General features: G+C 36.0%; 1 protein-coding gene and 1 pseudogene across 2 annotated transcripts in view; one reads left to right on the forward strand and one right to left on the reverse strand.

Annotated features, from left to right (window-relative positions):
* Positions 1-27,569, forward strand: part of ZGRF1 (zinc finger GRF-type containing 1) — a 75,982-nt gene that overhangs the window by 12,576 nt on the left and 35,837 nt on the right. Inside the window, exons 5-16 of one of the 2 annotated variants that reach the window (XM_072755395.1) lie at positions 768-953; positions 1,299-3,564; positions 6,860-6,933; positions 11,046-11,096; positions 13,581-13,661; positions 15,348-15,533; positions 18,133-18,235; positions 18,330-18,427; positions 23,287-23,410; positions 24,152-24,801; positions 25,946-26,084; positions 26,548-26,732. In XM_072755395.1, the coding sequence (XP_072611496.1) occupies positions 768-953; positions 1,299-3,564; positions 6,860-6,933; positions 11,046-11,096; positions 13,581-13,661; positions 15,348-15,533; positions 18,133-18,235; positions 18,330-18,427; positions 23,287-23,410; positions 24,152-24,801; positions 25,946-26,084; positions 26,548-26,732 (4,143 nt within the window). The remainder of the gene's footprint in view (positions 1-767; positions 954-1,298; positions 3,565-6,859; positions 6,934-11,045; positions 11,097-13,580; positions 13,662-15,347; positions 15,534-18,132; positions 18,236-18,329; positions 18,428-23,286; positions 23,411-24,151; positions 24,802-25,945; positions 26,085-26,547; positions 26,733-27,569) is intronic. The other variant, XM_072755396.1, reaches the window with a different exon arrangement.
* LOC112931004 (large ribosomal subunit protein uL18-like) lies at positions 9,818-10,665 on the reverse strand (annotated as a pseudogene).

A 27,569-nucleotide genomic window follows, 5' to 3' on the forward strand; every position in this document is an offset into this window, starting at 1 on the left:
AGAGAGAGAGAGAGAGAGAGAAGCAGGCTCCCCACTGAGCAGGAAGCCTGGCCTGGGGATGGATCCCAGGACTCTGGAATCATGACCTGAGCCAAAGGCAGCCGCTTAACTGACTGGGCCACCCAGATGCCCTGATAATCATTTTTATGCTTCAGTCAGAGACAATGGCGAGTACTATATTTTGGGGGTTTTGTTAGTTTGTTTTGATTTTTCAAAAAAAAAACATTTGTTATTAAAGTAATGAAAATGCTTTTTTGGAATATGATTTAAGCAACTGTAATTTATAATAATATTTAATTTGTGGTAATTATGAGCATGTAATTGACATGAATTTATAAAAATGTATCATTGGTATTTGACAGCTCTAATTTTAAAAATTGCATTTAGTTGTATGAATTCTTAGTGCGCTCCTTGAGAGAGCGCATATTTGTCTTGCTTGGTGAGCTCCTTGAGAGAGAGCATATTTGTCTTTTCTTTGTACCTCCTGCATACAACAAAGGGCCTCACATACATAATATTGAATAAGCAAATTAGTGAAAATTTTTTTGCTCTATTATTATCCTTTTTTTGTGCTTATTGATAGTTAACTGGTACATGAAAATAAATGAAGATTTAGTTATTGATTCATACATTATAACAATTATTTATTGAATATTGTGTTTTGCTAGTGCTAATGACCTACTGGAACAAATAATCAAATAATTAGATGTATATGATTTTAAATTTATTTTCAAAAATTAATTCTTTAAAATTTATTTAAAATTTAGGTGAAGCCTGGAGATGACTTAGAAGGTGATCGATACTTAATCACAGTTGAGGAGGTTAAAGTTGCTGGAAGCATTGCTATTAAACCAGATGTCGTTAAAGAAACATCAGAGTTAAATCCAAGGAAATTTATATCCTCTGGGCGGTCCCTTGGATGTCAGCCTGCTGGTTTAAAAAGGAAGTTTACTGTAAGTTTCTCTGTTGAAAATAAGAAATCAATGTATATTTATATTCTTTCAAGAAGTACTGAATTTGAAATTATTGTACTCTATCATTAAAATAGTACTTCATAATGCATGTTTAGGTAGACAGGAAGTAAACCCCAATTAGAAAAATCTTATTAGAAATGAGTGTTTACATTTTAATTTTACAAATTTTATATCTTTATTACTTTACCTTGCAAAACACACTCCCTTTTCTTTTTTCTTTTTTTTTCTTTTTTTTTTTTTTTTTTTTTTTTTTTTTTTAGCCAATTCACTTCATAGTTTCTTTCTAGATAATGGAAGAGCTAATAACTGTTTTAATATTTTTAGGGTTTTCAAGGACCACGTCAAGTGCCAAGGAAAATGGTTATTTCAGAAAGTGATGAATCAGCTGCATCACTTGAGGCTAAGAAACCTGGCCCTATTTTTCTTTCTCCCTTCTACAACACACCTCCTTTGTTTTCTACTGCTGGCAAGAAAGATACAAATAATATGCCGACAGACCCTGAGAACAGTGTCACTTACAAGAACAGAGAGAAAAATGGCTTATATTATTCTTCTGTTGTCTCTACTCCATCCTTTAAGAATAACCCAGAAATGCTATGTGAAGAAAATTATTTTTGCTCACCTGTCTATTCTGTAAATAAGCATTCAGATTCTTTACTACCCAATGAGGCCATAAAAAAAGATGGTTTGACATCTCACTGTTTAGGAGTTTCACAAAACATCAGAAGCAAAGCACAGATATTAGCTCTTCTGAAGTCCAAATCAACTAGTATGGGTAAAGAACTAGATTCTGGGATTACAGAACATTTCCCTCAGATACAACTACAAGAAAGTGTAAACATTCCTTCTAAACCAAAGTGCATAATTGAACAAGACAAGTGTGGTGAGGTGAAGAGCACAGACAATTTACACTACCAGCATCAATCAGAAAATACTATGAGATATAAAAGCAGATGGGCCATGTATTTATCCTCACAGAGTTCACCTGTACATTCTTCTACTGAAGATGGAAATAATATAGAAAGGAAACCCAAAACTCAGGGAGATAATGTAAATTTAAATTTGAAAGACCTGGTACAAAAAAGGATACAATTTTTTGAAACATGTGCTGAAAAGGGTAAAAACTATAATGAAGACAAGCCAGTAGGTGATAATGATCAATCTTGCAATCAGGAAGTAAAATTGGAAATTCCTTCATTCTGTAAAAGCAACAGCTTACCATTTACCTGTAGCAGTGTAGAGAATGATGGCCTATTATCAGAATCTGACATTCAAAAAAGTAATAAAATACCTGTTAGTCAGGATGACCAGATGTGTCTAAAAGGATCAAATCTCATTAGAGGAAATGCTCAGAAGATAAATATATGTGGAACCCCAGAAAAGTATGACCAACCCATGTCGTCCCTGCCAGAATCTGAACATCTACAAATCGAGTCTTCTATAAGTAAAAATTCTAGGATCTCTGATGACTTTACCAATATGCTTTCTAAAAGTAATACTGATAACGAAAATCTTAATAGTATTCCTGAACCAATGAGTAATGTAACACAGCCACTTGTGGAGGTGACTTTTAATCTGAACAATTTTGAAACCAGTGACTCTGAGGAGGAATCACAAGAAAATAACAAAATTTCCCAGGATTCAGACGGTTTGGTAAAGGAAACTCTGGTTAATGATAGCAGTTCAACTGTTCAAAAGAGATGTGAAAATATAAGCTGTAAGAAAGTTGGCAGTGAACATTTGTCTCATTTAACATCTATGGAGGATAAGCCTACAGAGACATTTCCTAAAGAGACTCTGCTGTCACAGTTTTGTGATAAAGCGTGTATAGGTTTTGACACAGGACCTTGGAAAACTGGAAACAGAAAAGAAATAGAAGAGTATAATGACACATTAAGCAGTTTTGATTCATCTTTAGAGTGGACTGATGATGTATATGTAGATAACAATGAAGATGCTAATAAATCTATACAAAAAGTCAGAATTAACTATGATATTACTTCACTACTGAGTAAGTCTAAAGGTATAAGCTCAAATTTACATATTCCTCAGTTAAACATAGCCACTAATCAGATTCCTGAAAACAGCCTATTCTCGAAACAGTCTGGGCTTCAGCCTTTTATAATGGGAAATAAATTAGACAAAAATGATGAACAGGTTTTACTGTCAACTTCTAGCAGTGACATCAGTATCCAACAATTAAATGTTAATCAGAATCACTCTGAAGAACCTGTTGCTCTTGGTAAATCAAATACCGAAGTTTCCAATTCTTTGTTGTACCCTCTGGGAGAAGAGCATCCTATTTCCAAAGAAACAAAAGCATGTATTCCTGAATCCAAAGATTTGGGAAGGATTAGAAGTTTAGACCATGACCATATTGAAGTAGAACCTGCTGGAGAAAGCAAACAACATTGGAATAGTCCTAGGAATCCTTCAGAACTCTCTGGATTAATAAATAACATTTCCCTTTTAAAGTCATTGTCTGAACATAGTACAGCTTTAGAAGGCTTGGAAATACTGAAAAAGAAAAATACTACCTTTAAACAACAAGGAACTCTACAGACATATAATCCAGATAGTAATCCTGAAGGTTAGATTGATATGTTTGTTTTGGATTGTTCTTTATATATCTCAGAGGATGAAAAGTATTTGCTTTGGAAGCTACATTAAAGAATTACAGTTTTTGTTTGTTTTTTTTTTTAAAGAGAGCAAGAGAGCAGGCGGAGGGGCAGAGGGAGAAGGAGAGAGAGAATCTTAAACAGGCTCCACACCCAGTGCAGAGCTTGACAAGAGCTCGATCTCATGATCCTGAGATCATGACCTGCTGAAACCAAGCATCAGTTGTTTAACCAACTGAGCCACCCAGGCTATAATACACATCAAATGGCTTCCAAATTATTACAGTATTATCACTACTAGCAAGTTTGTAAAGTTCACAAATCCTTTGATTTTTTTGTTTGGTTTTGCCATGTATCCTACTGAGACTATATAGTTAGATTATCATGTTCAGAAGTTGCTTGGGTAGGGGCATCTGGGTGGCTTTGTTGATTGAGCATCCAACTCTTGGTTTTAGTTCAGATCATGATCTCAGGGTCCTAGGACTGAGCCCCACATCAGCTCTGTGCCGGGTGGGGAATCTACTTGAGATTCTCTCCTCTCTCTGTCCCTCCCCTGCTCATGTGCATGCTTTCTCTCAAATAAATCTTTTAAAAAAGTTACTTAGGTTATTTTCTTTAGTGTGATTATGTTATCATTTGATGTAAATATAGTTAAAGTTCACTGTTTATATTCAATATGAGGGCTTTTTTTGCCCATCCTTAATGATGTATGTAAAATATTAATCTAGTTCAGGAATCGAAGCTGTATAAAACCATCAACTCAGATCTCTTCCTTATGCCTTTCATCCTGTTTTTACCTACCTTTTATATATAGCCAATATGTCATCTCTGTGTTTCTTTTTGCAAAAATAAATAACCTCCATATTTACATTCTTGTTCCCTAACTTTTCAACAAAAGATAGTATACTGTATATATTCTTTAGCACCTTCTTTTCACTTACTATGTCTTGGAGATTGCTTCCTATCAATTCAGAGGACATTTCTTCATTTTATTGTTTACATGTGTGTAATATTCGACTGTGGATAAACCATCATTTATGCACCCTGTCTCCAATACTTTGCTATTACAAATAATGTGATACTAAGTAACCGTGTGTGTGTGTTTGCACATTGTTTGAACTGTATCTTCAGGGCAAATGTCTAGCAGTAGGGTCGCTTGGGAAATATGTGCCTTTATTGGATGCTTCAAAATTCCCTCCATTTCTTACCCCTACCAGTAATGTGGGAGAGTGTTTGTTTCTCTAGTCTTGCCAAGAGTGTGTTACCAAGCTTTGGTATTTTTGCTAATATGATAGATGAGAAATGGCATTTCAGTGTATTTAAATTTGTATTTCTCTTACTACAAGTGAAATTTAACATCTTTTCATATGTTTAAGCATCAGTTGTATATATTTTTCATAAACTGTCCTACCCTTTTTTCCAGATTTTTAATGGCTGTTGGTCTTTTTTATTCTCATTGATTTTTAAGAGTTCTTTATTAGAGATGCTAACCCCTTTATCTATGATATGTATTGGGAAAATAATGAAACCAGAAATAACAGTTGACTAAAAATGAATTTTTAACTAGATTGAGCTATGATTTTTTTTTTACAATAAAGTTGTTTTATTTAATCTCTACACCCAACATGAGGCTTGAACTCATTACCTTGAGATCACGTGTTCCATACTCCCCCGCTGAGCCAGCCAGGCTCTTCTGAGTTTCATTTTTACAAATAATAACCACTTTAAAATTATAGTCTTCTTGAAGAAGACTATAGTTTTCTTAAAGAAATTGATATGATTGAACATGTACCTTTTTCTTTAAGAAAAAAAAAAAATCCAGGGCAGCCCCAGTGGCTCAGCAGTTGAGCGCTGCCTTCAGCCCAGGGCCTGATCCTGGAGACCCAGGATTGAGTCCCATGTGAAGCTCCCTGCATGGAGCCTGCTTCTCCCTCTGCCTGTGTCTCTGCCTCTCTCTCTCTCTCTCTCTCTCTCTCTCTCTCTCTCTCTCCCTCTCCCCCTCTCCCCCTCTCCCTCTCTCCCTCTCCCCCCTGCCCCCCCTGTGTTTCTCATGAATAAACTCTTAAAAAAAAATCCTATTTTTAAACAGATAACTCAAGCAGGTAGTATGGCGTAGCCACCCTGTCCTCTTTTCCATTCTGCAGACTTGTCAATTCTCCTGTTGGCAGGAGAGTCTGCCTGTTCTGACTTTTGTCTGAAAACCTTTATTCCTGGCATAGCTGATAGCTTTTTCTTGTATTCAGATCTCAACTTAAATGTTGCTTCTCATGAGAGATCTTTCTAATCATCCTATCTAACATTATTCTCTATCATATCAACCTTTGTTATGAAGCTCTTTTGTATCATAATCTGAATTTATCTGGTTGTTTAAATTTTTTGTGGCCTTTCGTTAAAGAGACTACTATTTTCCCAGTGCCTGGTACAATGTACTTAGAAGATAGTTGATTTTTTTTTCCTCAAACCAGAGTCAAATGGGTTTAAGATAGATTTAAAAATAGCATTAAGTGCTTTTTTCTTGTCTGTATTTGCATATAGCAGCAGTGTCTTAGCAGCTTAATAGTCTTAACTTTATTCTAAGAGTTAATACTTCATTTTTAGCATATTTTAGTATAAGTTATTAGCTGTTGGCTTGGTATTTATTTTTCAATTAGTTTGAAAGAAAGAAAAGGAAACATTTCTACTATTGACTTAGAAAGTAACCAAAAAAGTATTTTTTATTGAATTTTTATCATGAAATGTTTGACTACACATACACTACACAGATATACAGAATAGTGAGTGAATCCTGAAATAGCCAACAATCCTAAAATATCCAGATTCAACAATTATCAAAGCTACCCTATCTTCAAGCTTAAGTTGTATTCCTTGCTTTATAAAAGAGGATTTTTGAAAAGATGTTATTATTTTTAGGTAAGTGCTATACCCAACATGGGATTCAAACCTATAACCCTGAGATCAAGAGTAAAAAATGCGGGCAGCCTGGGTGGCTCAGCGGTTTAGCACCTGCCTTCGGCCCAGGGCGTGATCCTGGAGTCCCTGGATCAAGTCCCATGTCGGGCTCCTTGCATGGAGCCTGCTCCTCCCTCTGCCTGTGTCTCTGCCTCTCTCTCTCTCTCTCTCTCTCATGAATAAATAAATAAAAATCTTTTAAAAAAAAAAGTCAAAAATGCTTCACTGACTGAGCTAGCCAGGTGCCCCTAGAGATGTTTTTAAAAATTTTTAAAAACTATACGTGTGAGGAATAAAATCATATTTTATTTATTCTAGCTAGGAAACGATCGACTGCAGAAGTTTTGCGAGCTTTACCAAAGTTGCCTCCTCTGAACCAGGATTCTCAACAGGTACATTTTTTCCTATATTGTTTTATTTTGATATAGAATGTTCTGTTCATGTAATGAGATTACAGTAATATAGAGAGTCCTGAGATATTTTGTTTCATGACCTCCCCACTGTATCTCAGTAATTGTTTTCATTACATCCTTTGGGGGAAAAAGAAAAAAAAAAAAAGCCTAGCAATTCCATTTATTAGATAGTAGTGAACAACTTACTAAGTATTATGTCCTCATAATTTTGTAAGCTTTTTATTTTTTCCAATTTTATTGATAAAGTTGACATACAACATTGTACCAGTTTAAGATGTACAACATAATGATTTGATATATGTATATGGATTACTGTAAACATTTTATTTTATTTTATTTTATTTTATTTTACTTTACTTTTTACTTTATTTTTTACTTTACTTTTTAAGTGGTCTCCTTCCCCAGGGCAGAACCTACTATGGGGCTTGAACTCAAAACACTGAGGTTAAGACCTGAGCTGAGATCAAGAGTCGGCATTTAACCAACTGAGCCACCCAGGCACAATCCCTGACCCTGCCTTTTTTTTTTTTTTTTTTTTTTTTATAAGTATGCTCTACCCCCAGTGCAGAGCCCCGTGTAAGCATTTTATTTTTAAATACATGCAATAACTAATGGAATGTATGCACTTGTTGGGTATTGCACAGCTTCCCTAGCTTTAGAATAGATTAGTTTTCTTGTTCACATTGATTTTCACATGGTAACTGATTTTTATCAGAGCAGTTTCTGAAAACAGCTTTCAAAAGATATGCCATTGAAATGACATAAGATCTGATGTTGAAACTGAACTAGCTTGAGTTAGTTCATTCAATGATCAATAGATGTCAAGTGACACTTTATTTCCCTTAAATTATTTTTTATTTTTTTATTTTTATAATTTTTAAAGATTTTATTTATTTGAGAGAGAGAGAAACTACACAAGTGGAGGGAGGAGCAAAGGGAGAGTGTGGAGTTCAGCATAGGCCTCAGTCTCACAACCATGAGATCACAACTTGAGCCAAAACCAATAGTCAAATGCTCAACCAGCTGAGCCACCCAGGTACTCCTTCCCTTAAATTTAAAACATTTTGTGGAGACCCTGATGAGTTTACTCTGGCACCCCAAAGTACCTTGTTGAGCAGTTTAGGAACCATGGTAATACTATTAAAATTGTAGCACTGATTAGAATACACTGAAATTCTAGAATAAATCATTTAAATTAGTTTTTCTTCTTGGGGATGCTATTATCATATTTGGAGGGAAATTCATTATATGGCACTGCTCTTTCTAGAAGACATGTTTGAAAGAAAAGAAAGTGAAATGTTTCATTTACCCTTATTTTTTATCTTACTCTATTTTCCATGTTACTGGTTTTTTTTTTTTTTTAAATAATCTTGAGGGGTGTTTTCTTTTTTAAATACAGAAAAAAATTGAAGAAAAATAAAACCTTACCACTGATAATTATTACTGTTTCCAGCATTTTGTGGCCTATTTTTAAAAATATGGTTAGATTGATGTGTACAGATAGTTTTGTATCTTTTCCTCTTACTATATTATGTTTTTCTTGGGTTGCCTGGGTGGCTCAGTCAGTTAAGCGTCTGCCTTGGGCTCAGGTCATGATCTTGAGGTCCTGGGATCGAGCCCCACATTAGGTTCCCTGCTCTGCGGAGAGCCTGCTTCTCCCTCTCCCTTTCCCTCTGCCAGCCACAACCCCTACTTGTTCTCACACACACTCTCTCTCAAATAAATAAAATCTTTTCACACACTCTCTCAAATAAATAAATAAAATAAAGTATTAAAACTATATATATAATGTTTCTCACATTATTAAAAGACTTCTTAAGTATCATTTATTTATCTATTTATTTATTTTTAAAGATTTTATTTATTTATTATTCATGAGAGACACAGAGAGAGGCAGAGACACAGGCAGAGGGAGACGCAGGCTCCATGCAGGGAACCTGACATGGGACTCGATCCCGGAACTCCAGGATCATGCCCTGTGCTGAAGGCAGGCGCTAAGCCACTGAGCAACCCAGGGATCCCCCTATCTTCTATTTATTTATTTATTTGTTTAGTTAATTTTTTAGCTGCTTGGTTTGTAAGTTTATTATTGTCTTTGTCTGAAAAATCTTCATAGAAAATTGTGTTTTGGGTTATTAGCTCTTAGCAGTCTGCTGCTGAGCTCTAAGGAAGCTTGCCTTCCTTTTAGCTACCCAGTCTTTCTTCTTGAGCAAGGGGCATTTTGTAATGGCTCCACCTCTTTCTAACTTCTTTCTTAGGCTGCTGCTTCTTTTCTTTTTAAGATTTGTTTATTTATTTATTCATGAGAGACACAGACAAGCAGAGATATAGAGGGAGAAGCAGGCTGCCCACAGGGAGCCCAATGCAGGACTTGATCCCTGGACCTGGAATCACACCCTGAGCTGAAGGCAGATGCTCAACCTCTGAGCCACCCAGGGGTCCCTAGGCTGCTTCTCATAGCCTAGATTCTCTCATATAGCAGCATGAGCTTTCTTATACATCTCCATTTTGTCTGGAGTTATGCTCTTTATATATTGAAAGAGTTGTTTCTTATAAGCATGTTCATATTCTCCCATTAGTAGCACATATAATCTGCAACATTCTGACTCATGATGTGCTTTTGATGCACTTCTGCATTGAATTCCTCGTTTTCTAAATCATAACTAGCGGCGCAGCCCCAGTGGCGCAGCGGTTTGGTACCGCCTGCAGCGCAGCGCATGATCCTGGAGACCCTGGATCGAGTCCCACATCAGGCTCTCTGTATGATGCCTGCTTCTTCCTCTGCCTGTGTCTCTGCCTCTCTCTCTCTGTTTCTATGAATAAATAAATAAAATCTTTAAAAAAAAAAATCATAACTAGCGAATCATTTGGTACTGTGAGGGACAGATAAGCCTCCATTCACAGCTCCCTGGAGGGCCCAAAAAGCTTTATTTCCAAGAGTAGTTCTGGCAAGCCCTGCATCCAAATAGCAGTTGAAGGTACCAGTTGACCATCAGTTTTCCAGTCACCTCCACTTGGCCTTCGTAGAACTCGGCAATGTCAAACCTATTGAGAACCTGTGGGCCAGTAGCCTTGCAGGTACAATATGCTGCAGCATGATTTGTCAGGGCAACCTTCACTCCATACACTGGGAGCTCATGATGTAAGTTAAACAAACTCATATCTCCTATATGGGCATAAGTAATCTGTCAAATCATATCTCTGTTGGTTACACAAACTATCATCCTGTATTAAGATGTGTTGTACCTATTTTTTCCTGAGTTATCAAGTGTTTCCAAGTATAGTAAACAGCTTTGCCCTCTCATCATCTTCTGAATTTCACTTGGTACCTCTTAAAGTAAGCCTTATTCTTGACAACTGTAACAAACCCTATCCTGCAGAACAGAGACCAAGTGGGCAGCTCACCACAGACCAGCAATTAAATATATCTTTTAAAGGTTACTTACCATCCCATCTTATGGATATCCTATGCTTTGGATAAGCAGTGCCCTATTTTGAACATTTAAGTTATTTCCAGCATTTTTCTAGGATAAATAGAAGTTTAGTAAATGTTTTTGCACATAAATTATTGTTCACATTTTAAGTTTTTTCCTTAGATTTGAGTCCCACAAGTGGAACTGATGACTTGAAAGGCTAAGAACAATTTTCTTGATTTATATTGTCAAAGCTAAAAATCTTACAATATGAATATTTATTTTACTTCACATTCATCAGTACTAAGATATTTTCAATTCTGGGGCACCTGGGTGGTTTGGTTGGTTTGCCATCCAACTCTTGATTTTGGCTCAGGTTGTGATCTCGGGATCTTGAGACCAAGATCAGCGTCAGGCTCAGTGCTCACTGTGAGGTCTGTTTGAGATTCTCTTTTCCTCTCCCCTTTCCCTCATTCTTGTGCTGTCTCTCAAATAAATCAATCTTTTAAAAGTATTTTCAATTCTTGCTGTCAGAATAGTGTTAAATTAACATTTTGTTTTTACTCATTTGATTATTAGTGATAGTGTTCTTTTATTTATGTCCAATAGAATTTATATTTTATTTTGTAACTTACTAGTACCTTTTAGTTATTCTTATATTAATATTCTGTTCCTAAGATTATAAAAGAAAATGAAGTTGAACCAAATGAACCACTTCAGTCTTTGCAGGTAAGTTAATTTTTAAAATATAAAGTAGCCAGAAATTATAGTTGTATGTATAGATGTGGCATATAATTTTATGTTTATATTTTATATTGTCAGCTTTCAATCTCATTTGTAATTAGTTACCCCTTCATACTTATTTAGATGGGCCTGCTGTCTTATATAAATGGTTAATAGGATTTGGTTAAATAACAAATCTTTTGTCACCAATAAGCTTGTAAACTTGCAAGCATTACTTAATCCTGGAATTTTATAGCTGTACTTGCAACTCTGTTGCCTACAAGAGAACAAAACAATATTCATATAGTTGTGGCTCAATTATTTTTCATCCTTATATAATAAGATCAAATATATAAAATCATAATTAGCAACTGCCTTATTACAAATGATCACATTCTTAATTCTTTTTTTTCACTTGAAAAAATAGGGCTTAAAGTCTTTCAAGGACAATTATCACAAAGTAAAACTGCAAATAAATACTATCACTTTCCAGAAGGAGTTGCCATTTAAAACAAATATCATGTGTGTATATATATATATATATTTTTTTTTTTAAGATTTTATTTATTTATTCCTGAGAGACACAGAGATAGAGGGAGAGAGACAGAGACACAGGCAGAGGGAGAAGCAGGCTCCATGCAGGGAGCCCGACGTGGGACTCGATCCCAGGTCTCCAGGATCAGGCCCTGGGCTGAAGGCGATGCTAAACTGCTGAGCCACCCAGGCTGCCCCAAATATCATATATTTTTAAAAAGCTGTTGTAATCTCACAGTACGGAAAAATGTTTTACGATCTTTTGCAAAAAAAAATTTTATTTAAATCTTTAGCATTAATATAGGAGCATATTTGCATTTTTGTAATACCTTTCATACTACAACTTTCTAAAAGTCTCTTCATGTACATTAGTATAGAAAAAACTTAAAATTTAAAGTTAGGGTGCTCTTTGAGGATATATTTAATGGAACTGCTATTTTATTTCTGCTAATTTTATTTCTATAATTATACATAGTAAAGCAGAAGAAAAAATGCTGTGCTAATTGATTTTTAAACTCATTGTCTTAAAAAAATAAACTCATCGTATTAGAAAATACTAATTCTAAAATATGAGTTGAATGTTTTCAAGAACTACTTGGTTGGCAGATGTGCTAATGTATTTTTCTTTTTTTAAGATTTATTTATTTATTCATGAAAGACACAGATAGAGAGGCAGAGACATAGGCAGAGGGAGAAGCATGCTCCTCGCAGGGAGCCTGGTATGGAACCCGATCCCAGATCCCAGGATCACATCCTGAGCTGAAGGCAGACGCTCAACTGCTGAGCCACCCAAGCATCCCTAATGTATTATGTTATTAGTGGAAAGTAACCATTATTTGAAGAAATACACTACATTACCTCTTCTGTCTATTTAGGGAATTTTTTTCTCTGTATTTTTTAAACATAAAAGTTTCTCAGTTAAATTCCGTTTGACTAATTCATAGTAGAAATTATGGTTGTTTTATATAGTTACTTGGGGAACTAAAAATTACTAGTTGCTGTTGTCTATATCTTGTTTTTATAGTTGCTAGAAAATTATTCTTTTCTTTTCTTTTTTTTCTTTTATTATTTTTAATGTAGCCTGATGTAGGACTCCATTCTGGAACTCTGGGATCATGCCCTGACCCGAAGGCAGATGCTCAACCAGTGAGCCAATCAGGCATCCCTAAAAGAAATAAATCTTAAAAGAAAAAAAGTCATATGCTCTACTGACTGAGCCAGCGAGGTTGTCTGATTCATTCTTTAAATAAACAACACTGTTTAAAATTTTTTCTTCTTTGGTTTCTTACTAATTTTTGAATGAAATAATCTGCATTAAGTATTAGGTTAGATGGGTAATTATTGGATATGCAACAATTTTTTCTAGTGTTAAAATACTCAATTTTAACTCACATTCTAAAATTTTAGAATTAGGGGTGCCTGGTGTAGCTTAGTCAGTTAAATGCCTGCTTTTGGCTCAGGTCATTATCTTGGGGTCCTGGGATGGAGTCCCATGTTGATCTCCCTGCTCAACAGGGAGTCTGCTTGTCCCTCGTCTTCTGCTCCTCCCTCTCACTCATGTGCACACTTGTGCACATGTGCACATGTACTCTCAATAAAATCTCAAAAAAAGATTCTTTCTCTCCCTTTCCCTCTGCCCCTCCCTACGGTGTGTGCATGTTGTTTCCTCCCTCTCTCTAAAAATAAATTTTTAAAAAATTTTAGAATTAGAATTTTTTATTGCTGAGTTTTAAAATTAATTAGCATAGTACCTTATCTGCTGGAGAACTCCTTTACCAGAGGTAGCTGTATGCATGTGTGTATGTATATATGTATGTATATATACAGAAGCAAGATTGAAATGGCAAGTATATTTTCAAATGGCAAACTTTAAGTTTTGGGAATATTTTCCCATCAAACTGATGTTCTGCCTATAAAACTATTCTAGCTAACACACCTATTGATATTTTATTCTAGTTCTTTTCCTTTGGAGATAAAGAGACTGCTTTTCTAGATGTTATGCCTAAACAATCAGAGAGAAAAACCTGTGACCCTAAGGTAAAATTTGTGAACAACTTTGATTTTCTAATCAACTGTCTTTTCATACCACTATCACTTTTCATAGGCAGAAGGTTAATGAGCATAATCAATTAATCTGGTTGTAGGAACAAGAAAAACTAACGGATGACTGCTACTCCTTGTTTGATCTTGAGCCCTTTCTCTTTGCTAATGAACCAAAGAACAAAATGAAGATCGTTACAGTCTAGAACATATTATAGTCTACTCTATTACTTCTATTTCTGTAGAAGTACATATAACCTAAGCTCTAATAGTGCCACCTACTCCAAATCAAAAATTTATAGAGAAAATAGCTGTAAATAGTTGGGTTTCATAAATACTGATTCTATTTAAAACCCAACAGACTTCTAGAAGAGATCTACAGAGAAGCATAGAAAACAAGGCATCTGCTTGTGGAGAATGTATTCCGCATAAAACAAATCAGAAATATACAGAGTCTAACAGTTGAGACTTTGTAAATTGAAATGTGTATGCTTTTAAAATTTAGAATATTTTCAACCAAAGTCTTGTATAAGGGACATTTTAGATTTGATTTTCCTTTCAAATATGTGATTTAGAATCTTCATTATTATTATTATTATTGTTTTAAAAGATTTATTTATTAGAGAGAGAGAACGCCTACAGACAGAACAGCAGAGGGAGAGGGAGAAGCAGACTCTTTGCTGAGCAGGGAGCCTCATGCAGGGCTCGATCCCAGGGTCCTGGGATCATGACCTGAGCCGAAGCCAGAGGCTTAACCCAGGTGCTACAGAATCGTCATTTTTAAATAAGAGAATATTCAGATTATTTGTTACTGTAATTTTGTTAATTTATTAGTTAGAAATAAATTTGTCCTTTATGTACATTCCTTTGGCTCTATTAGCAATCTTAATTTCCACTTTCTGGGTAGAGTTTGTCACCCTGTGAGGAACAAAAATTTTAGAACCCTCAAGGGGGCAGCAGAGAAAGCCATTTGAAGCCTGAAAGCTGATCAGGTTTCAAAGGGGATAATAGTACTGCTCTAAGGTACGTGCCTGTATTGGCATCATATTCTTAGGCCTTTGTTCTCAGAGCAATAGGATCAGATATTCTGGGAAGCAGAGAGCCCATCATCCCTCTTCTGTGAAGCCTGATAGTTTAAAAAATGCCTGAACAAAGGAAAATGCTTCCTCTATTTCTTCCCTTACTTCCTATTATCATGTTTATTGACTGCTTCTTATATGCTATGCATGGTGTTAAAGGCACATGATACCCTGATGAAACAAAAAAGTCTCTTAAGGATCTTACAGTATAGTTATGATATAGATGAGAAGAAACTTCATTGTAGTATAATGTGTGTGACGTCTGTAATGGAAAGTTGTATAACGTACAGAACAAGCATAGAGAAAAGAACAACTATATCTTCCTGGTTTAATTAGTCCATTATAACTATACTTCTTATGCTCATAATAAAAAAGTTCATATTTATTAATGTTGAACTTGAATTCAATTAAAGCAATAACTGAACTATGTTTTATAATTCACATGTGTTAGGATAATAGGAGTTTTTCTGGTTTTCAGTATTAGTCACTTAGATTATTTACAGTAAGTAATATTTAATAGAAAGCTGAATTGTGATTTATTTCATGTATAGTGACTATATATTAATATGTATTATAATACTAATTTTTAATAATTTACTTGTAGCCTGTTGAGTTTCAAGGGCACCAAGTGAAAGGATCTGCTACTAGTGCTGTAATGATAAGAGGATACAGCTCACAGCTAGAATGCGGTCAGTTTCCAGATAGTATTGAGTATGAAAACTGCACAACAGACACTTGTTTATTGACACCAAAATTGACCAGTGCTTGTATGCAGATTGATTTCCTACAGGTAAAAATATCTTTTATAGTTGTCATTTTCTTTATGTCAATACTAAATTTTATGAAGAGATTATATTTAAATATTTGAACAAATGTAAGTTATCCCTTCCCCCACTTCTTTAAGTATGAACGAAGCATCTCTCTTTGCTACCAAATAGAGATCATTAAGAGAATGATATGCATATATTCAAAACTGCCTGTTTAAAGAGATTAAATTTTTTTTCTTTTTTTTTAAGATTTTATTTATTTATTCATGAGAGACACACACAGAGAGAGAGAGAGAGAGAGAGAGAGAGAGGCAGAGACACAGGCAGAGGGAGAAGCAGGCTCCATGCAGGGAGCCTGACGTGGGACTTGATCTGGGGACTCCAGGATCATGTCCTGGGCTGAAGGCATTCACTAAACTGCTGAGCCACCCAGGCGTCCTGATTTTTTTTCTTTTTTATTAACACATAATGCATGTACAAAATAAGTGCACAATTCAATAATTACCACAAAATGAACACACCCATATAACCTCCACTCTTAAGAAATAGAACATAAAAAAAAAAAAGAAATAGAACATTACCAGCATTCCAGAAGTCACCTGGCACCCTTTGAACTGCTACGCTTTTCTGTTCCCTCTGAAGATAACTATTATCTTGACCATGTTAGTTTTGCTTTTATTTTAAGATTTTATGTGAGAGTGAGCAAGTGGGAGAGAGGCAGAGAGAGAGCACAAGCAGGCACATGAGCAGTGGGGGAGAGAGAAGCAGACTCCCTCCTGAGCAGGAGCCCAGTGCAGGGTTTGATACCAGGACTTTGGGATCATGACCTGGGCTGAAAGTAGACAACCAACTGAGCCACCAGGCACCCCTTAGTTTAGCTCTTAAAACTTGATGTGAATAGGTAATATAACAATGTATTTGTTATGTCTGGTTCTTTTTGTTCAACATAGCACTTTTGAAATTCATCCATGTTGTTGCTTGTGGTTGTAGTTTATTCATACTCATTGCTGGTATACTATTCCATTGTATGAATGCACTCCACAGTTTATCCATTCTTCAGTTTGCATTTGGGGCCTATTACTGATAATGCTGATACAGATTTTCATGTGCTGTCATAAATATGTACACAGATGACATTTTTCTGTCAGTTATACTACATTGGGGTGGGATTGTTGAGTCACCAGATGTGCATGTCTTTCTTTTAGTATATAATGCCAAACTGCTTCCCAAAACTGGTTATTATAGTTTATATTTCTATCAGAAGTATGTAAGAGTCCCCATCACTATATCTTCATTAACACTTGGTGCTGACAGTTTTTGATTTGAATTTTAGTTATTCTGGTAGATATATAGTGTATTTCTTTGTGGCTTTAGTTTGCCACAAACTAAATGAGATTGGGACCTTTTTGTATGCTTATTGGCCTTTTTTGTATTTTCTTTGATGAAATGTTTATTTAGGTTTCTCCTTCAGTTTTTTTTTTTTTAAGATTTATTTATTTATTTTAGAGAGATCAAGAGAGTGAGCATGGGGGAGGGCTAGGGAGAGGGAGAGAAGCAGACTCCTGCTGAGCGTGGAGGAACCCAATGCAGGTCTTGATTTTAGGCTGCTAAGATCATGACCTGAGCCAAAATCAAGAGTCACACACTTGGGCAGCCCCAGTGGCTTAGTGGTTTAGTGCTGCCTTCAGCCTGGGGCGTGATCCTGGAGCCCCGTGATCGAGTCCCATGTCGGGCTCCCTGCATGGAGCCTGCTTCTCCCTCTGCCTGTGTCTCTGCCTCTCTCTTTCTCTCTCTCTCTCTCTCTCTCTGTCTCTCATGAATAAATAAATAAAATCTTAAAAAAAGAAAAAGAGTCACACGCTTTTTTTTTTTTAATTTTTTTATTTATTTATGATAGTCACAGAGAGAGAGAGAGAGAGAGAGAGAGAGAGGCAGAGAAACAGGCAGAGGGAGAAGCAGGCTCCATGCACCGGGAGCCCGATGTGGGATTCGATCCCGGGTCTCCAGGATTGTGCCCTGGGCCAAAGGCAGGCGCCAAACCGCTGCGCCACCCAGGGATCCCAAGAGTCACACGCTTAATCAACTGAGCCACTCAGTGCCCCTCTTCCTCAGTTTTTCCTTGATGTGTTTATCTTTTTAAAATTTTTGGAATTCTTTATATAGTGAATATATACTCATTGTTATTTGTATACTTTGTAAATATCTTCTGCTAATTTAAACAAGTGATTATATGAACAGAATGACTAACTTGCATATAGTTTGTTTCACTTGCATAGCAGTACCAGCTATGTTATGACTATGGCCTGTGTTACAGAGATGTAAAAAATGTCATCAGTGTTAGGGTGCATCCGTTGTTTCAGTGATGTTAAGATATAAAAAATGTGAATTATAAGAATTGATGAAATATAATGTACTCTGCTTTCCCTGAATAGAGTTGGCTTCATAACATATTGCTTCTGTTCTTCTGTGTCTCAAGTTATAATCATGAACTGTGTCTCTGTGTGTGTGTGTGTGTGTGTGTGTGTGTGTGTATTTATAGGAGGTGGATAAAGATACAGATATATACACATACACTTTTTCTTTTTACTTAATAAACTGAGAAATGGATCTCTGTTTTTCTAGTTCCCAGATGAAGGAAACTTTCCACAAGAAGATGTTAGCTTTAATATTGAAGACAATTTTCAAGTGAGAGCTGAGTCAAATAAGGACTCAATTGAAAATGACTGTAAGTAATTTCTAAGTAAAATATAACTTAAAAGGTTACTTGACATTGTACAAACTGTTGTGTAAAAATCTGTGCTTTTTTTTTTTCTTCACAGTGATTTTGGATTTCTCTCCTAAAAATTCAGAACATTTTTATCATTATTTGGATTCTAGTTTTAAATCAGCAGAGAAGACTTCATGGGAAGCAAATAAGGTATGATGTAAAGAGAGTTTTAATAGTTGAGAGTAAAAAATCTTGGTAATCTTGGGATGCCTGGGTGGCTCAGTCAGTTAAGCAGCCAACTCTTGATTTTGGCTCAGGTCATGATCTCAGGGTCCTGGGATTGCACCCCGCATCAGGCTCCTCATTAGCAGGGAGTCTGCTAAAGGTTCTCTCTCTTCTCTCCCTCTGCCCCTCCCCCTGCTCGTGCATGCTTCCTCTTTCTCTCTCTCAAATAAATAAATCAATCTTTAAAAACAAATCTTGGTAATCTTAGAAGAAATGAATCCAGCAAAAACTAAAAAGATAAAAATCTTCAGATGATTTTTTTAACATGATCAAGAAAGTTTATCAATAACCAACCAATATTATTTTAGTGATTAAACAGCATAATTTCTATTAGAATAAATAACAAAATGTGGACAGCTGCTATTTTATTATTCAAAGATGTTTTGAATTTTCTAATATGACATGCTATGAGAAACATACACAATTAGAGAGGAAGAAATAGCATTAAAAGAATCAGGAAAAAACGAGAAGTTTAAGAAGAATTTTGTAAGGGAGCTAAAGACAAGGTAAACTTGGAATATTAAATGCCTTCCTAAACCAGTTAGAAAACATAATAGAAAACGGGTCCCAACAATAGTAACACAATGCCTAGAAAGACTTAATTGGAAATGTGTGGAACATGTGTGAAATAGACTATGAAATTTTCCTGTGAAATATAAAATTCGTGAATAAATAGCAGTTCAACAATACTAAATGCCCTGTATAGATCAGAACCATAAGACTTGAGTATAGAGTGATGGACAAAACAGGTATGATCCAGTCTTTTTTTTTTTAGAGATTTTACTATCTATTTATTTAGAGCAAGCAAGTAGGGGAAGGAACAGAGCGGAGGGAGAGAATCTCAAGCCTTGCTGAGTACAAAGACAGATGTGGGACTCGAATTCATGACCCTGAGATCATGACCTGAGCTGAAATTAAGAGTTGAATGATCAACAGACCGAGCCATCCAGGTGCCGTGATCTCTGTCTTTACAGGCCAAGGAAAAAGAGGTTGAGTGGGAGACATGTTAATCAAGAGAACAAGCAAACAAAAAAAAAAAAAAAAGAGAGAGAGAGAGAGAGAGAGAGAACAAGCAAACAAATTAATGGAGATAATTGCTTTCTAAGAAAGCTGTCAAAGTACTCTAAAATTATAGGGAAATTTACTTTATGCATAATTAGGAAGGCTTCTCCAGCTGTGGCAGCAATGAAGGGAAGAACATACCTTGCAATGAAATGGCAAGTGTAAATACCATGAGATTGGAAAAAGTTGAGAGGCTTGAGAAAGTGGAAGAAAGCCAAAATAGTGGGATTATAGTGAGTGAAAAGGAGTGGTAATTAGAGATTGAAAAAGTGAGCAGGTCTTGCAGGTGAGGTTAAGGATTTTGATAATATTCTGTGTTCCACTGGGAAATCCATGAAAGGTTTTTAGCAGAAAATCATCTGACTTAGTATACACTTTTAAAAGGTTTGCTGGCTCTGTGGAAGATGGATTTGGTGGGCACTGCTGGTGGAAACCAGTTAAGAGGAGTCTTGAATGATAAAGACTTGAAGGTGGGGATTGTGGCAGTGAAAGGAGTTAGAAACATGGATGTTTCTGGATTGAATGTAGAGAGTGGTTAAGGAAAAGGGAGAAGAAAGATTCTTGGCTGTCTGACTTAACAGTTGTGTGGACTCAGGTGGTTTTCGCTGGGTGGAATAAGATGGAGGAGTGTATTAGTCTGCTGGGATTGCCATAACAAAATATCATGGGATGAGTCTCTTAAACAACAGAAATTTATTTTGTCATACTTCTGGACACTAGAAGTCCAAGATCAAGGCTTTGGTTAATTTGGTTTCTGATGAGGACTCTCTTCATGTTGACTAACTTCTCATTGTGTCCTGACAAGGCTTTTCCTTGGTGTGTACACATGGAGAGAAAGAGAGTAAGTGAATGTAAGCTCTCTTTTTATAAGGACACTAATTCTGTTGGATTAGGGCCCCACTCTTATGATGATCTCATTTATCATTTATACTTTGTTATCTCTTAGAGGCCCTATCTCCAAATAAAGTTATATTGGGGGTTAGGACTTCAACATATGAATTTGGGGGGCGGGGGGAGCACAGTTCAGTCCACAGCAGGGAGGAGCACATTTGGTGAATATACAGACACAGATAAGGAATGCCTATGAGCCAGGCAAGTAGAGATGTAAAGTTAGAAGTCGGGTACATGGGTCTGGATCAGAGAAGTTTGGGTGGTCACTTGCACACAGCCAAGTTTAAAGCACTGAGAATGGAGGGGTTCATTTCAAGAGTGTGTACAGAAGTGAGAATGTGTTATATTCCATTCTCAGTAATTGGGAGGTGAAGAGGGTTAGTTATGTCAATTGTTGTAAAATGAAAGAAACGTGTTCATTTGGCAACTTGGAGGTCATTGGTGACTTTGGCAAGAGCAGTTCCAATGAAATAGTGAGGGTAGAAACCTGTTTAGAGTGGATTAAATAGTAAATGAGAGGTGAAAAATAGTGACTGTAAATATGGAAAACTTAAAAAGATTAGCGTATCAGTCACTCATTCCTCAAGTATTTTTTTTTGAGCAACTACTCTATGTGTTACCCTGTTGTACATGCTAGAGGTAGGCCTGTGAATAAAACAGGCAAAGATCTGCTCTCCTAGAACTTGCATTCTGCTGAAAGGAAACAGATAATAAGCAAGTATGTAGTACCTCAGAGGGTTTTAAGTGCTATGGAGAGCAGTAAAGCTGTGTAAAGGGGACAAAGTTCTATTTTATAGGTACAATAGGGCTTCTAATCAAATGACACTGGAGTAAAGATCTGGAAGGAGAGAGAAAAGGAGGGAAAGCATGCACATGTCACACAGATATCTGGAGGAAGAGCATTCCAGGCACAAGGGATGGCAAGTATAAAGATTTTGAGGCAGAGGAATGCTGGCCAATTTGTAGAACAGAAAGGGGATAGCTCTCTGAAATGAATGAATGAATGAGAGAGAGGGAGAGAGAGAGTAGTAAGAAGGGAGATCAAAGAGGAAGTGAGGGGCCTGATGTTATAAGGCAGCTGCCTCCGACAGCCTTCTCATACTTTGAGAGAGTTTGGGAACCATTAGAGTTTTAATGAAAGGAGTGAAATGATTGAACTTATGTTTAAAAAGAACTCTGGCTAGTTTGTAGAGCATGCACTGCATGAGCAAGGTGTGGTAGTAAGTACTGGCTACTTTTGTTGAAAGTGCAATACAGGGCAGCCCGGGTGGCTCAGCGGTTTAGCGCTGCCTTCAGCCCAGGGCCTGATCCTGGAGACCTGGAATCAAGTCCCATATCGGGCTCCTTGCATGGAGCCTGCTTTTCCTCTGCCTGTGTCTCTGCCTCTCTCTCTCTCTCTTTCTCTCTTTATCTGTGTGTCTCTCATGAATAAATAAATAAAATCTTAAAAAAAAAAAAAAGTGCAATACAATCGAGACTGCCTGGGTTTTGAATGCCAACTCTGCTGCTAATAAGCTGGGTGAATTTAAACAAGTTTAATTGCTTACCTACTCTTCTCAATTTTCTCAGTGGTAAAATAAGGAAAATGGGAGTACCAATTGGTTGGTACTCATATGGTTGTGGTAAGGATCAAATAAGTTAAAAATATAAGGTGCTTAGGTTAGTTCCTGGTACATAGTAGGAGTTTGTTAATACAGTAAGACTATTACTATGGTGGTGATTCAATGTAATTTCTCATTGGTTTGTCTGTTTCTTCTCCTAGACTGAATTCCTTGAGTGTGGGAATCATGAGTATTCATCTTCACATCCTTATTTCCTAGCACAGCACCTAGAACCAAGTAGCTAATCAAGAAAGTGTTTTAAAATTTATATATAAATCTTTTAAAATATTTTATTTATTTATTTGACAGAAAGAGAGAACAAGCAGGGGGAGTGGCAGAGGGGCAGGCTCCCCACTGAGCAGGGCCTGATCCTGGATTATGACCTGAGCCAAAGGCAGATGCTTAACCCACCAAGCCACCCAGGCACCCCTGTATATAAATTTTATACTTATTGTAATTTACTAAAAAAAAAAAAAAAAAACAAAAAAACCCAGATACATTCTAACAAGTTTAAATCATTCAGAAGTATGTAAGGTTGCAAGAACTCTTTCCTCCTAATTCCATCTTCATTAGAAACCAACCATTCTTAACAGTTTGGTATGCATTCTTCCAAACTTTCATTATTTTCATTCTATTGTTATGCAAATATATTAAATGTGATCATCATATTAAGCTGATTAATTTCTGCAAGCAGCGAAAAAATTAAATACTTTTATAAGAATAGCACAATGAGTAACATGATTATTCAGGTCTAAAATATATCAAAAAAGTTCACTACATTCGGGAGCAATGTTTTGCAGTTTAAGTCAACTATAGATAAACCCTAGAGCTGTGGACATAAGAAAAAGCTGTTCATTTCTTGAGTCTGCAGGAAGTTTTACCTTCACAGCTCCAAACATGAGGTCTAAGTTAGTCTTAAGCCCCATAGACTGGAAATTCATCCTCAGAACTGAATCCCCTTAACCCAGATCTATCTAAATCAGAATTTGACCCATTTCAAATAAATCCAATAGTTTTTATGTTCTGTATTTTACTTTTTATTATTTTTATTGATTTTAGTGAGTTTATTTTATCCTGCCTCTTTGGGAAGAATCTTTGCCCTAGTATAGCTTTACATAATGTGCTTGAAAGCATTATTTTTATAATGTAGATTACTAGAATTAATTCAAACAATAGGAAAAAAAAGTAATAACATTTTGGTCAATAGTTTTGTTTTTTCTTTCTGAATAGGTAACATCACCAGAACAGAAGATCTCTACATTAAACCCTGATTCTACTTTTTCTTTGAACTCAAGAGATGAAGACTTTGTGCTAGAATTCTCTGAGGAGTCCCTGAAAGAAAGAACTTTACCTGGTGACCTTTACTTCTTCAACTTAGCTACTATCATAGTGCTGTAATATCTGTGTAAAATTAAGTTTTTTATATGAGAAATTGTTATTAAACTAAAAATATCTTAGACTCAGATTTAATGTCATACCCCTCAAGCCTTCCCACACCCTTTTTCTATTTCAGATGGCTCTTACTTCCAAATACATTCCCTTCTAAGTCGCAGATTCCTTCTTTCTTTTGTCAGCATCTCATCATGGACCTCTGAAAGTGTCTTCTGTCATTACAGTTCTTTTCACAGCTCTAACTCCAGAGCCAGGCCCTTCTATTGCCCTCTTCCCTCCCAGGGGAGTGGTTCATTGTGAATGTCTCATCTACACCATTGGTTGACTTTGGTCTAATGTTTCCCCTGTTTTTGCTCTGGGATTGTGGCAGTATCAGGGGGATCTTCAACTCCTGTTTCCGCAGTTGCATTCTCAGGTCTCTGTGTTTTGAAACATTTTGACTCTTCCCTATGAGTAATTTCCTGCTTTTTAATAAGTACAATACATTCTGTAGGATTCTTTCCACTAACTTTTCTTTTCCTTTCTCCTTTCTTAAAATTTCACCTATGGATCTTCCCCTGATTATTTTGAAAAAGGAAATAAAATCTGATTTTTTTTTAAGGCAAGTTGGTACTTTTTCATATACATAGCTACTGGTTTTTAGAGTCTAGGTGATGACTGTAATACATTTTTTATTTAATCAGCTCTTTTTTCTTTTTTTCAGTTATCAAAAAATCCAGTTCTTTGGAGAATAAGAACTTTCAAAGGCTTCCATTAGTAAGTAGAACCCGAGTTCCACTAACTACTTTGCCACCTGCTGATTCAGATTCTTGTTCATACGTGATCAACTGTGACAGGCAAGAATTTTCTGGTTCCTCCCCCATATTCAACTTATGTGAAGAATCAGGAGGTCTTTCATTTAGCTTGGGGCTTGAGGACCAATGTGAAACTTCCTTCTGTAAAGAATCTAGAGAAGTGACTCCACGGGACGTTTTGCTTCTCAATAATATATCTACTCAAAGCAAGTGGCTGAAATATCAGAACATACCCCAGTGCAACTTGACTACTCCAGACAGAGTTGATAAGAAAGTAACAGATGGTTTCTCTGGTAAAGTTATTTCTGGGACACATTTAAGTGATATATGTGAAAGACAGAGTGGTGCTGTGAATGAAAGCTCTTTAGACTCTATATATTTGCAAATGATAAAAGGCATGCTCTATCAACAGCAGCAGGATTTTAGCTGTCAGGATTTGGTTTTCAGAAAGAAAGCACTCTCATTGAATTTAAAGCTGACTTCCCAGACTGAAAAAATTCAAAACACGTTAAGAGAGTCTGCTGCCTGCTACATCTACAGTGTAACAGGAGATTTACAGGTGAGGAAATGTACCAGTGTATTTTGGTGCATTTTTCCCAGTAGTTATTTCAACAAAAGAATTACCAGAATCATACAGGAGCAATGATTTTACTCTTGGAGCTGATGGCTTTTTTCCCCCTTTTTTGAGTTTTCCAAAACTCTAGGGACAGTCATATCTTCTTTGACTTAAAATCTTTCCTAGTAGTTGTGACCATTAAATGAAATTATGTATTTGAAAGTGTCTGGTGCAGTATCTGGCACATAGTAAGTACTTAATAAGTTATAGCTCCAATTGTTTCCACTTTACTACTACTATTAACTGTGATTGTTCTCATTTTTCACTATCAGCTCAGTTTTGCCAATCAGATCATTGTTAAGGTAAAGTTACATCTTATTATGCGTTGGTTGTGCAGCTGTAATTGTAACCAGAAATTGAAATATATAATGTTGTTCTTATCAGCTGAGATTTTCCTAGCAAAAACTAAAAATTTATTAAGGGACAGATTAAAAACATTTAATCTTGTTTATATGATTTAAAGTGCCAACCATAGCCATTCTTGTTATATTCAATGTCTCTTTTTTTTTTTGAAAAATTTTATTTATTTGGGAGAGAGAGAGAGAGAGTGTGATCAAGAGAGCACAAGCAGGAGGAGCAGCAGAGGGAGAGGGAGAAGCAGACTCCCCAATGAGCAGGGAGCCTAATGTGGGGCTCAATCCCAGGACCTGAGACCATGACCTGAGCTGAAAGGCAGACACTTAACCACCTGAGCTACCCAGGTGCCTCTCAATGACTCATATAAAATTAGCAAATGATTTTTAAGAATTCTGAAAATTAAAAGACAAATGTGTTAAACATATCTATAGAAAATAATTTACTCATTAGTAAACAGTACTTTTCTGGGTGTGCCTAGATGTGTCAGTTGGTTAAGCATCTGCCTTTGGATCAGGTCATGATCCCAGGGTCCTGGAATTGAGCCCTGTGGTGGGCTTCCTGCCCAGTGGGAAGTCTGCTTCTTCCTCTCCCTCTGCCTACTGCTCACCCTTCTTGTGCTCTCTCTCTAATAAATATATAAAATCTTTAAAAAAGAAACTCAAAAAATAAAAAAAACAGAAAACAGTATTTTTCTGGAGTTGTTATAATAACTTGAATTACTCCATTTCAGGAGATAAATGCCTCTGAGCTTTGCTTCCCAAGTGGGCAGAAAATAAAGTCTGCTTATCTTCCCCAAAGGCAAATTCATATACCAGCTGTTTTTCAGTCTCCTGCTCATTATAAGCAGATTTTTACATCTTGTCTCATAGGTATGATTGTTATCTATTTTATTATGATTGGTTGCTGCTTAATAGAAGTAGTATAACCTTGAGAAAGCATATCTTATATTGTGAATTTTCATATTAAATTCTCTACTTGAGATTTGTTATTTTCTATATGTTTCTTCCAGTTTTCAACTGTAACTTGTATTCTAATTTCAGATCAAATTGAATTTTGTAAGTGGAAAATGACAGTATTATCTTTTTCAAGTTATAAGTTTTCATGTTTTTAAAACTAAAAGTGTTACAAATGGTTTTGTTAAGAAATTTTAAGCATGATGCATAATTAATTTTGATCTTTTTGCCTTTAAAAAATAGATACTAGCTTTAGGTTATGGATTACTCTCTTAAAAGGCAATTTTCAAATTTAGCTAACAAACAGGACACATGATACAAACACAATTATTTTGTATTTAATTTTCATCTGTACTTATTTTTTTTTCTTTTCTCGTAGAACACTTAAATATATTGTTGTTTGGGTTGGCACAGAGGTTGCACAAAGCTCTTTCAAAAGTTGACATATCATTTTACACATCATTAAAGGAAGAGAAACTAAAAAATGTAGAAAGTAATGTACCATCCTGCCATCATCATCAACCTGCAAAACTTGTCATGGTTAAAAAGGAAGGTCCAAATAAGGTATTGTTCTCTCTTCCTTGCTCTTTGCCCCACCAATACTTGCAAAAAGTTTAGGTACCTATTACTTTATGACAAGCTTAGTTAAAGAGCAAGTCTTGATTAGGAGTCTTCTACCTGGGGTGTTGTGACTAACATACAGTAAACTCCCAGGAAATCTGTGTTCTAGGATACGTAAGTGTGAGTTAAGATCATCCTTCAAATTGCTTAGGAACTCATTGCATAGTGGTGGATGGAGAAAAAGACATAAAAGGTAATTTTATTTTATTTTATTTTTATTTTTTTTAATTTTTTATTTATTTATGATAGTCACACAGAGAGAGAGAGAGAGAGGCAGAGACACAGGCAGAGGGAGAAGCAGGCTCCATGCACCGGGAGCCCGATGTGGGATTCGATCCTGGGTCTCCAGGATCGCGGCCCTGGGCCAAAGACAGGCGCTAAACCGCTGCGCCACCCAGGGATCCCGGTAATTTTATATAGTACTGTAATTGATGTAGTAGGAGGGATATGCCCAAGTTATAGTTAGAGCACTGAGAAGGGAATATGTCCCAACCTGAAGTTTTAGAGAATGCAGAGGTGAGCCTGAAAGAAGTGAAAGTTGAAGTAGTCTGCTATGTGATACCCAGTATGAATAACAGATAAGGCCTGAGGAATATAAGAGTGTAGTGATTTAATTTACATTGCTGACAATGTATTATTATGAAGAAGTCAAGTTAGTAAAATGTTTATGTATTGTATATGTGAATTTATTTTAATTTTTTTAAGAGAGTTTTTATTTATTCAGGAGAGACACAGAGAGAGAGAGAGAGAGAGAGAGAGAGAGAGAGGCAGAGACACAGG

This window comes from Vulpes vulpes, chromosome 4 (genome assembly GCF_048418805.1).
Source record: "Vulpes vulpes isolate BD-2025 chromosome 4, VulVul3, whole genome shotgun sequence".
Taxonomy (NCBI): Eukaryota; Metazoa; Chordata; class Mammalia; order Carnivora; family Canidae; genus Vulpes; species Vulpes vulpes.